Below are 12,375 nucleotides of genomic sequence, written 5' to 3'. Positions count from 1 at the left end.
TTTCACAATGCCCTGCTTCATATTCTCGTCACATCGAAGAGGGGGAAAACTGATGAGATTTTGGGCCCACTCCCCACATACTCAAGATTTTGATCTTTCTGCTTTTGTTAGCAAAATCTCCAATTTGAACCCATCAGAGAAGCATACCTTAAACACGGCTAGGTTGCAGTTAAATTCAATCTCATTCAATGCTACTCAACAGTGAAAGCACATTAACCAGTGAATGTTAACATCAATTCAGTTACAGACTTTGTATTTCATTAAAGGTAAAGTATAAATGCAAGGGCATATTCATACCTGCAGCCAATTTGGTATAGGGCTGCCACAAATGATTATTTTGATCGTCCATCAGATTGAATGTTACATGGTATTGTAACACTAAGCAGCATTTTTTTATATAACTAAAGATGGACCGATAGATTTTTTTTTTTATCCCAAGATCAACCAATTTCCAAAGAGAGCTAATTTTATGGAAAAACAGTTAAGTTCAATATGTTGGTATGGGAGTTTGTTACCTGTTTATAGCACCACATAATGGTTAAAGATTAAGTTGAAGACCCTAAAAAATTGGAATTCCATAATAATAAAGTGAGTAAAATGTTGCAATTTCGCCTCATTATCTGTGTAGCTCTTATGTCCCAAATCAGATTCAGTAAATGTCCCGATGTGGAAATTCATACTTACAGAAGTTATTTTAAGGGCACAATACCCTTTTCTTCTTTTGCAAAAACTATGCAGCTCTGACAATGTGACATTGTTTCAGTCAATATGCATGCATATTATCTTGTTTAGTCCAACACCATTCCACTTCCATACAGTGTGTATATTGTTTAGTTGGCTGGAATGAACTGGATTTATAGAAGCCTAGCAGTTCAAGTTGAATATTCATAAATAGCAACTAATGTAAACTCCAAAATCAGTATCTCAGAAAATATGAATTTTTAAAAAGGTTCAATAAACAAGGCACCTGCAAAAGCCTGTATATCGTATATGCATTAGTATACGTATTTGCATAATTATATGGATACATTGAAGAACATGTATAGAAATATTTAAAAAAATGCTAGCAAAAGCAATCTCCAGCATTATCCATCAAGGTTTATTCTGGTTCAAATTCTGATGTTTTTGGACCTCTTAACCCTCCAGCATTAAGGGCACAACCCCAGTTGTAAGAAGAAGTTTGGGCATCACTGATCATTTTCCTTTATAAACCAATATAGTTGTTGGATCAGCAATTTCAGTTTAATCTATCATATAGATATGCTAAAGCACATTTGGACAAGTCAGCTTCATTTTGAAATAAGGTACTATGGAGTGATGAAACTAAAAGTGAGTTATTTGGACATACAAGGGGGCTGTATGCAGGGCGGAAGAACGCCGCATACCAAGACAAACACTTCTACCCACAGTAAAATTTTATGTGGGGTTCCATCATGCTGTGGGACTGTGTGGCCAGTGCAGATACTGGCAATCTTGGTCAAATTGAAGGTCCCACAACTTTCAGTCAGTGTAAGCAAATGCTTATGAACAATGTTCAAGAAGCACTGACAAATTTGAAGTTGACTACTCAGGCATTCATGCAGAGGAACAAGTATAACTTTCTGGAATGCCCATCTCAATCTCCAGGTTTTAATAATATTATCTCCATGCTCAGAAACCATCCAACCTGACTGAAATGGCGATGTTTTCTGAATAATAGTCAAAAATACCTTCAACCAAAATCCAAACCCTCATTGGAAGCTATACAAAGCGTTTAGACGCTTATATTTCTGCAAAAGGAGGATCTACTAAATATTAATGTATTGTTTCTGTTGGGTTGCCCAAACCTTTTCATACGACTGTAACTAGCAAAAAGCGATCTCTCCAGCATGATCCATCAAAGTTCACTCTGGTTCAAATTCTGATGTTTTTGGACCTCTTCACCCAGTAGCAGTAAGGACGCAACCCCATCCAAAGAGGCCATTGTATCACTGCAGTGTGCTATGTGCCACGCAAGTTCAAGCCATAAGTGACCCTTGTTGTTTCTGTGCAGGAACGGGTGAGACAGATGCAAACCAGAACAATGGCAGCGTCTTGGAGAAGCCGGCGGTGACTGACTCCACGGGCGCTGAGGGCCCTCACTCGACCTGGACCTCCGCCAGCACAGCTGACCCCGATGCCGCTACGCCACGCCCCCACCTGGTCCGCCTCTTCTCCCGAGATGCCCCGGGCCGAGAGGACAACACCTTCAAAGACCGACCCTCTGAATCAGACGAACTGCAGACTATCCAGGAACACAGCGGTGCGGCTTCAGAGTGCGGATCGGAGAGCTCCGAGCAGGACCTAGACTAGGCTAGCCTTTCCTCCCTCCTTATCCCTTCTCATCTCGCTACCATCGGCTGTGATTTTGCTCACTTGCTCCAGAGAGACCTTAACAAAGTACCCTTAACAATACTTAATAAGCATGGCATCCGCAAGCAGCGCCGCACAGGCCACCTTCGGGCTGGGCCGCAGGAAGAAAAATCCTAGCGTTCTGGATCAGATTGGAAAATTCTTTGGAGGAGACAAAAAGAAGAAGAGCAAGGTGAGGGAGCAGAAAGCGTTGCAAGTGAAAAATTACTAAATGATCTCATTCATTTTACCAATTGTCTCTACGGGCCACTTTTTGACTTATGGCTGTATCTTGATATAATCTGCTACCAAAAAAGATTTGCTATTGTCTATGATATTTAATTTCAATTTAGTTAGTCAATTATTGTCCTCAGGTTGTGTGAGTATTTTCATGAAAATAATAATTTGCTGGGGTTGTAATGCTTATTGTATTATTATTATTACAATCGTGATTTTCTTAAAATCATTTACAGTCGACATTTTTATTTGACTAGTACAAAAATCTCTGGTATTATTTGTTTCGCCGAATTTATTTCTGTATAGCGATATGATTGCAATTTCTTTTTTTAATTTAAAAATGTAATCAACTGGATTTAAGAGCCAATTTTTTTTTACTGGTTCGGTACGTCCCAAAATTATTGTGAAATATTAAACATTATGACAACACTTTTAAAAATCTGAATAACTGCTACTGCTATTTTACCTTAAATGACTTCTCAGCCATAATGTTCTACTAGTATGTTAAAACTTTGTTAGGTTAAAGATTCTTGGACAATGAAGTGTTTGTATAATTTTGCCTTTGTGTGGAGCTTAAATGAACCTAAACCTGACTAAATTCAAAATTATCAGATTCAAAAGGTTTAACAAAGATATTGGTTTGTGATTTCTGAATTACTGTTGTGGGTTCAACTCTCGGCACAGAGTTTGCTTGTACATTCTGTGCCATGCCACCACTTCACGCTCCTCAAATTGCAAGTTAGTTTCCAATATGTCCTAAATTACCCATCAATTTCAATGAGTATAGATTAAATCATATGAAGATAAAATAACCAAATGAAAAAGAGCCAACTATTGTGGCTTGAACGTGCACTGTTTATTGTGTGCTGATATTACCAACAAAAAGTTGTGAATCCGTAACATCACAACAGCAAAATCATAAAATTGCTTGTCTAAATACTTCTGCCTTGACTGTATACTCATGTGCAAAAATGTCAATCTCCATGACTTCTTGCAGTCTCGATGTTGAGTTTTGTTGACAATATCTAGCTTTTGGTAACTGCACTCAGATGCTCTTCAATGATTAGAAATAATCCAATATATCTTGTTTATAGGCTATTTTGTTTTAGTAGTTAGAGGCAATTCTTTTAAAAACTCTGGGTCTTCATCGGCAGCAGTACCAGTCACTATGCTTTAACAAGGTAAAACTATATGGGAGATATCTAAATGTAAGAATCCATCTATTTTTTTTAACACCTACTTCAGTCCCAAACTATGGCCACATCAGAGAAATGACCTGAAGAGCAATTTTGAGATATTTGTTCAAGGGATGCTCCAATTAGAGTTTTATATCGCAATTCCGATACTGATCATCATTTTTTTCTATCTTATATCTTCTATCACAGACTAAATAGGTGCATGAACATTGCTTTGATCCCATAATATAAAAATAGATGGGTCAAATGTAGAATGAAAGAAATATGAAATAAATTCATGGAAGCCAACTAACTTTACATTATTTTGTTTAAAAAGAAAATATAGTGGCAATTATTCATAGTAAGTAGTGTACAGTTGAACATAGAACAGAGCAGAAAAGTGTTAAATTAAATTTTCTTCGGTTATGGAACATCATCCAAATATTATGAGTGAACCTTCAATTTATCGAGACGCTTTTCCAAAATAAAATCCTCATTCTTTGCCAAATGTTTTTGCTTTAGATGTACAATTACAAATTTGTTGTGTTGGAGTTTTTGCCTGTCCTTTCTGCATAACGAATCTGTTAATGACAGGCTCCAACTATAACATAATTCTTACAAACATTGTAAATGTACAACACAACAGACATGACAAAAAAACATCAATCAGTTGTCATTGATCACATGGAGCATCCCTAATGTACAAATACACGTTTGTGAGTGTGGTCGCCATAGGTAGGCCTTCATATAATTATTACTCACAATTCATCTAATGAACATGCAGCTATCCCACCTCTGTTGCCTCAAACCGAATGAACCCGCCACCAAGTGCTATAGACACTTTTATCCACATTAAGATTCCATATTTTCCAAATGACTAAGGACTAAAAAATGACCTGGTACGAAGACATTTCTACCCATCTTTATTCCAATGGCTTTGCAATATCCAATTGCTGTACATGGCCATTCAAAATGCATTATATGATGGGAGGATAAATAGCCTCTTGTCAGCTGCAGGAAAAGTGTATTTTAATGCCATAAAATGTTTTGTAATCCTTTCTAATATGGAAATATATGCAAATTGGCTTGGATAATCTTTTCTTTTTAACAAAAAGAGAAAGATTGCTAGAATTGCTCAATTAAATTGTGGCTAAATTTTGTTTTGATGAGTCGGGCTCCAAGAAACTAGTTCCTGTTCACAAAAAAAAAATACTTTCTTCTAAACCTAGTGTCTTTAATGAAGGAGGGTGCAAGGGCACACGCTCCCTCCCTTCCTGCCAGTCAGTCGCTCGCCTCAGGTTCACGTCTTTGACCTTTGAGTGTCAACTTTGCTGTCGATACTTGTACTGTATTTCTTTGTTGTGAACTCTTCCTAATCTGATCCTGTTCTCAGCTTTTAGACTGCTTTATTAAAAATCTTTAACAATACCTTTTAGTGTTTTTTTTCCTTTTGCATTGATTCCCTTAATATTGTGCTTCAAATTTCGTTATACACCGCTGTGTATTATAACTATAAAGCCTTTTTATTTCATTTGAATTAGAAAAATCCTAACTAACCCTTTGCCTCTGATTGCTTTACAATTGACCAAAAATAACATTATTGTGCACCTTTGAAAGCGACAGACCGCACCTTGTACTTCTTTGACCACAGATGATGGTGAATATTAAGTATAAACAAAACATGTCATCGCTTCTAAGTGCAGCCATTGTGTGATAAATAAACATTAATACACTTGAAATTTAAATAAGTACACATAGCTACAAAAAAAGGGATACACCCTTTGTACTTTCTATTCGTGTACAATCAATCATTGTTGCTCTCTCCCTGAGACTTAAATGAAGCCTGCTTTACTTCCTGCATGCACTAAAGCTTGTTTCAATAATAATATAATACAAATGGTAGCAAATGTGTGATGAGTAGACAGGGCAGTTGGCCACACTCATTTGATTGTCTAAAATACTACAAATAAAAATAACTAAAAGGTAAGTCACCATAGAGTGCACAAATAACAAGAAACTTAAAAATAACCAATAAAAATAATTAATTATCCATAAAAAAGGTAGTCAATATACACTATAATGTGTCACGACAAAGTTCCAGTACATTAACAATTTGAATAAAAAATAAAGATTCGATTAGGTCGTCAAATCAGAATAAACTCAAAGAAAAGAATACTGTTCACAATAAAAGTATTGTTACCATCAAGTGACTTAAGAGGAGGTGCCAAGTTATTCATGGACTCTCAGTTCTCAATTCACTATCATTTATTATTTAGTGATTTATGTGACCTTGTGGTGGCCTTTAAGCACAAATCAGGCCCTTGTGATCATTAGCCTGTCTTTTCTTCTATGCTACAGCAGACGACTTGATCTTTAACCCCCAATGCTAAATACAGTAGATCATAGAATATTCAAGTGTCTTATTCTCACATGACACCTTCAAAAAGAGAAGTTATTGTTGCTTTTACCAAAATAAAAAGTAGATCTATTTCTACCCAGTGGAAATAGATCAATTAATAAAAATACACAATACAATGTTGAAATAAATGTACAAAACTATAATCAAATATTGGCAAATATAGTGTAAAAATTGGTCCGATTTTTTTAAAATATTTTTTTCCAATTTACAATTTATATCCTTGCTTTAATCTCACCAAGTTCCATTCATCTAGAACAGCAAAACCCATGAAATAAAAACTGACTCTGCTTCAACAACAGGGCAGATGCACCATTCACTTGGACATAATGCAAACGCACATCAAAACCCCATTAGAAAGCATGGTAATCTACTAATGTGTGGCCTGCTCACCCGTCTCTTTGTTCCACACATCACACCTGACAACGAACAATAATGTACATTAATGAGGTCAGAGAAAAGGGAGAGCTCATGAACATTGTCTGGGTAAAAAACCTGTTTATTTTTGTCTCTTGAAGCCTCCACCAATGAGATCTTATGATTATTATTATTTTGTACAATATAAACTAATGAATGCTTTTTTTTTTGCACTACTGGCTTTACATGTCGCAATCCACAATAAATATCTGATTTGATGGTGCTGTATTTGATTAACGCCATATTTTTAACAATAGCTATTACTGGAAACTGTAATGAATTAAAAAAAAGAACTTAAAGAAAACATTTTTTGACAAAACTGTATCATATTACAAGGATAAGGTGGCCCAGTGGGTGAATAGTTAGTGCCTCGGCCTCACGGTTCTGGGGTTGGGTTCAAATCCAGGTTGGTTCACCTGTGTGGAGTACTCTGATTTCCTACTACATTCCAAAAATATTCACGGTAGATTGATTGGACACTCTAAATTGCCCCTAGGTATGGATGTGACACTTTAAATTGCCCCTAGGTATGAATGTGACACTTTAAATTGCCCCTAGGTATGAGTGTGAGCGTGAATAGTTGTCCATCTTCTTGTGCCCTGTGTTCGGCTGGCCACCGATTCAGAGTGTCCACCGCCTCTGGCCCAAAGTCAGCTGGGATAGGCTCCAGCACTCCTCACGGCCCTATTAAGGATAAAGCAGTTGAGAAAATGAATGGAAGAAAAAATTTAAAGTTTAAATTCTTATCATATCTTCCAGGACTGAAAATGAGATTAGATTAGATAACTTTATTCACCACTTTATATAAGTACATAGTAGTATGTTGGTCTGTCTTGACTTTGATTTCTAGTAATTGAAAACAACATCAGTTTATCATTGTCCACCATCTGTTCTATGTTCTCAGGGTTCTTTCCGTGGTGCCCTCTCTCCCGCCCCGCAAAAAGCGTCTGCCACACCTCCTCGTAAGCGTGGGCAAGAGAGCGCCGTCGTCCACTTCTTCCGTACCATCGTGAGTGTAAATTCGCCTTGAATGACCTCAAATCAACTCTGGCGGATCACGTTTGCCTCCATTCAACTGTGCTACTTTGTATATTCCCTTTCTCTAACTCTGTCTCAATCTTCACTTTCTCCAATGAAATCCCTTCTAGGTTTCTCCCGCCCCCCCAAAGTCAAAGGTGAGTTTTCTTCATGTGACAATTGACACATAGGGATAATTGTACGATATTTAAGAGGATGATAGCGATTATGGTAAAAAAAAAAGGGCTTTGTCATTCTTCAGACTTGGAGTTAGGATCATCTGTGCAAATAATATGTTGATGAGAGGAGACATTTGATCTGTAATCTCATGAATACATTTCTATTCAAACTGTAGTCTGCACTTTCCTCTCTCCTTTCCCTTCTGCTGTTGTTTTTATTCATTTACTCCATGACACTGTGACTTCTACCCTCCCCCTGGAAAGATTGCCACTTTTTAACAGTTCCTTTCACCTTTTTACTCCCTTTCCTGTCCCTGTTTTCTTGTCCTTGGGTGTGTTCAGTGGAGTGGACTAGCAGCCAAGATGGGTCTGGTAGGTGTTTTGTTAACACGCTCCCCCAACAAAACAAACGCAATGGTACCATGGCTCGTTTTAATCAGCGGATCATGCAAGGTCATCCAATCACGCTTAATTCTGCAAATTTGTTCCACTTTGCTCTGCATTGACGACTCCAACCATTTTGCCTCATTGACTTCTTGTCCATTATTCAAATGAATAAATCAGCAGCCACTTCAATAATGCACATAACTGAGCTTTGTATGAGAAATAGAATATTATTTATGATGGACATTAAAACAACAAACTACAACTAAATGTTAGTATGTGGATAATGAGAAAAGCTATTATACTGAGATAAAATGCCTACTAAATTAAAATCTTCACTCCCATAATCCTAATAAAACTCATTTTCCACAGTAGTATAAAATGCACGCACATATATACATATATTTGGTGATCCTGATGTCTTTCTTGTAAATTATGTAATTAAATGGTAGGTTAAAACTAAAGGAAGTGTTTTAAAAAGACAGAAAAAAAACATTTCACATTTTCAATGTGTCTGACATACCTTGGTTCTCAAAAAATTCTGCATTAAAACTAAATTTATAATTGTACTAGCCTCTACACAGTGGCAGGAAATGAAGACTATAGGCTGTCAACACAACAGAGAACAGACTCCTCGTGAGCTGATTAGTATTGTCTTTCTTTCTTTTTTTGTCGGTGTTGGACAATCGATTCAAAATACCCTCTATGTTAATCCTTTATGATTACCTTGTACGAGGTAATGACAAATCTGTGCAGTAAATATTGTTTCTACTGTAGATTTTTGTTTTTATTATGATTAGGGGCAGCACAGAGCCTTGGTGGTGACAAAGCATGTCACAGCAGGTTCAGGGTTTGAGGTTTTAATGTAACATTTCTATACTTTTGGTTTGTTTTTTCCTGGGAAAAGTATCTTTTTTCTCATAATAAGAAAAAAAATTAAATTATTGATAGCTCAATTCATCTTGAAGCTGTGAATATAATAACTTGTCTGGTCAATCAAGTTTATATCAAAGGACTAAGAGCAGAATTTTATTAAATGGATATTAATATAATATATAATTATTTAACAGACCACAATTTATGCCAGTGTCATCTTTTTCTTACATCTCATTCTCGTATGTCTCACTCCTCATCATCAATCTTGTTTTTTCAGCTTTTTTACTGTTCATAATTTATAGTATGTATGTTCCCATCTGAGCTGGTGCTAAAATTCATTTATTTTATAAAAGAAAACAAAACATATCATCCCGGCAACTAAATCCTTCTCTCTGCTACAGGGTGACCAGAAATCTGGTAAAGCTAAAAGGTCTAGTGGAGGAGACGGAAAAGGTTCCCTGACGAGGATCTTCAAAATGGTAAAAAATATGAAATAATTGGAAAATTCACATTTATTCCATATCATCTTTCTCAGAATCCCAAATTGTCTTTTAATTTTTTTCCCCCCTCCACCATAGTGATGATAACAACAGAAACGTGAGTAAATAACTTTTGTGCTCAAGGTTGGAAAGCTAAGAAAACATAGTACTTATCTCATTAGGGCTTCCACACCCATAAAGAGCCATGATTGATCAACACGTACAATATAGAAAAGCTTTATGCGAGTGTTTATCTAATCCCACTGGAGATGCCTGACCTACTTCTCATCTTTCAGCAGTCATCTAACACGATTATGCTGTATCACTAAATCCTTTTCGAGGCGCATTGTTTTCATCTGGCTCATGTGGCTAACCCCATCACAAGTGATGCACTTTTCACACCTATTTGTGAATCCCAGATGAACCACATAGCCCAAAAATAGAGATCGTAAAATAGAGAATTGTGCAAGTTTACGACAGTTCTCACCCAATTTCACCACTTGTTCTTCTATTTGCTTCGACAGCCAATCCATTTAAGAAGAAATGCATTTCATTTTTACCACATAGCCCCAAAAAAAGAGATCGTAAAATAGAGAATTGTGCATTTCATTCTTCTGATGGGATACAATAAAATAACTGCATTGAACAATTAAAAAGAAAAAAAATTAAGATTGACAATATTGCACTAGTATTTTTAAACAATGATTAAAAAAAACGTATTCTATTTATTTAATATGTGGTCTTATGCTGATGTATTTAAGCAATGTTAATGTATAATAATAATAATTACGTATTGAGTATTGATTGAAGTGGTACTTGGTTTTTAAGGACCATTGGTCTTGGGTGTACTTTTTTTTTGCTAATGACAGCAATTAGGATATAAAACACACTTTTAATGTTTGGGGGGGGGGGGACTAGATTCAAGAGACTAAATTCAAACTCATAAAAGCAAAATCTGAAGCCTATGAAACTGTGACTTCTCTGTGAAGTGAGATGCTGTGATGGTTTAGGGTTAAGTGTTAATTAATCAGCCACTCACTGTAGTATCAAAAAAAGTGGAAAGGAATTTCGCTGAGGGTTGTGCTCTAAATTGCAGTTGCTAAATTGTAGCAATTAAACTACATGAGTGGAAACACCGATGACAAACTTATATAATGTGTCTAATTAGCACTTACTCACATCACACTATAAATCTTTTGTTTTATATAAGGCAAATTGGAGCAATTATCCCAAAAGCTATGATAGACTTTAATTACCCTTTACATAAGTTTCTATTTTTATTTTCTGTTTATATTCAACTTGTCAGGTTTATTTTCACAAAAAATAACACGTTTAGAAAGTGGCCAAATGTTTTTATGACAACTTTTTTTTGCCAATCAAAATCTGGATTATCTTTAGTAAGTAATAAATCCAATCAGAGAGAAAATAATGTGGTTTTAATGGGGAATGGTAGATTCTAAGAGAAATAATGTAACAAAAAACGAAACATTGAGAACGAAACCACTAATAACTAAATATTGTATGAATATAATCAACATTTTGTGTTGAACTTATAGTAGGAGACATTTTTAATCCAATAAAGTCATGTCAATATTAGATTCACAAAATAAAAGTGCATCTCCGGAAGCCAAAAAGTTGTCATTATAAGAAAAATAAGCTATGGAATTCCAACTTTTTTCCGGAAATATTTATTTACCTTCTGCATACATGAATTTTAAAAATTCCATACCTCGTTTGTGATTCAGGGAAGCCGCAGCTCTTCTCCAGCCAGACGCTGAAGTTCCAACACCCCTTAAGTAGAAGACAAGGACAAGAATGAGTAACTTGGGCAAGGAGAGGAAGAAAAACGACTTAGTGATCCTTAACTCTCCCCTTTTGACTTTGATAACAAATAATATCAAATAAATCTCTTCATTTGTCTGTCAATTGTCCCCCACCCTCACTGGCAAGCATATAGCGTCAATCTGTTGCCTGCTTGCTTTTTCTACTGAACGTGACCGTGAAGCCACTATGGTGGGTTCTAATGGACACCCAACAACCTGCCATAGCTATATAGTGTATGTGCTTGAGTTTCTGTCTTTACACCATCTTTGACCCTAAAAAAAAAGGTGATGTGCCGAATGAGACCTGGATTATGAGTTGTGAACTCACCCATTGTTACTGCCTTTAGGGTAAAAGGTTAAAGGTCCAGGCTGTTTGTTTTTCTTGTCTTGTCAGCTGTCTGTGTCATGTCCTCCCTGTAAAGAGAAATTTGTGTCATGATTTAGTGATACAATTAATCACACTGACTTTATTATACCACTTCACTGTGTTTTTGTGACGTCTTAAATGTGATTAATCCGTTCGTCAACGGGGGTTAAAGATGCTGATCGTGAACCATTTCTGCAATTTGTGAAACAATTGTCTATTCTGTTAACTTGAATAAAACGGTACATAGCAGTTTTCCTCTCAGTGGGTATCCGCTATTCTTTAAATATGCCGTTTCTCAGTCTTGATTCTTGTCTTCAGTCTTGCCTGCTAAAACTGTTATGTTTTTGTGGATTACTGAAATAAACACCATTTCAAAAAGGTGCTCCCTAACTGAGTAGAAACATTCTGTGGTGCTTCTTCCGAATGTAATAAGTAAAAAAAAAAGGGTCACAGAAATGCTGACCATTCTTCATTCAAGATGAATTAAAAATGTCAGTGTATAAAATGTGGCATTGATCTACAATGAGTGTGCCTTTGAATCCACTTCCAATCCGCCCTTTGAATGTAAAGACCTTTCTATTTAATAATTTGAATAGCCTTTTTCCTGAAAACAAAATAAATTCCTATCCCTTGCA

General features: G+C 36.1%; 2 protein-coding genes across 5 annotated transcripts in view; both read left to right on the top strand.

Moving 5' to 3' along the window:
- LOC144199050 (myelin basic protein-like) overlaps nt 1–2,331 on the top strand; it is an 18,350-nt gene extending 16,019 nt beyond the window's left edge. Inside the window, exon 4 of the mRNA XM_077720390.1 lies at nt 2,033–2,331. Within this exon, the coding sequence (XP_077576516.1) occupies nt 2,033–2,331 (299 nt within the window). The remainder of the gene's footprint in view (nt 1–2,032) is intronic.
- Nucleotides 2,295–12,375, top strand: LOC144199051 (myelin basic protein-like). Of its 4 annotated transcripts, XM_077720392.1 has the most exons (7): nt 2,295–2,563; nt 7,520–7,624; nt 7,764–7,790; nt 8,154–8,183; nt 9,473–9,550; nt 9,650–9,668; nt 11,296–12,375. In XM_077720392.1, the coding sequence occupies exons 1-6, from the start codon at nt 2,444–2,446 to the stop codon at nt 9,650–9,652; spliced, it is 363 nt and encodes a 120-aa protein (XP_077576518.1). In that variant the 5' UTR covers nt 2,295–2,443; the 3' UTR covers nt 9,653–9,668; nt 11,296–12,375. The 4 variants fall into 4 exon arrangements, with proteins under 4 accessions (XP_077576518.1, XP_077576517.1, XP_077576520.1 ...); XM_077720391.1 differs by lacking the exon at nt 9,650–9,668; XM_077720394.1 differs by lacking the exon at nt 8,154–8,183 and having other exon boundaries at nt 2,417–2,563.

This window comes from Stigmatopora nigra, chromosome 7 (genome assembly GCF_051989575.1).
Source record: "Stigmatopora nigra isolate UIUO_SnigA chromosome 7, RoL_Snig_1.1, whole genome shotgun sequence".
NCBI lineage: Eukaryota > Metazoa > Chordata > Actinopteri > Syngnathiformes > Syngnathidae > Stigmatopora > Stigmatopora nigra.
This window is presented reverse-complemented; position numbering and strand designations above follow the sequence as displayed.

What these genes read in the sequence shown, in the direction of transcription:
- LOC144199051 (XM_077720391.1), top strand. Translation starts at nt 2,444, where the DNA reads ATGGCATCCGCAAGCAGCGCCGCACAGGCCACCTTCGGGCTGGGCCGC. An exon ending in TCCACTTCTTCCGTACCATC is followed by an intron (nt 7,625 to 7,763) that starts GTGAGTGTAAAT and finishes AATCCCTTCTAG; the next exon opens with GTTTCTCCCGCCCCCCCAAA. An exon ending in TAGCAGCCAAGATGGGTCTG is followed by an intron (nt 8,184 to 9,472) that starts GTAGGTGTTTTG and finishes TCTCTGCTACAG; the next exon opens with GGTGACCAGAAATCTGGTAA.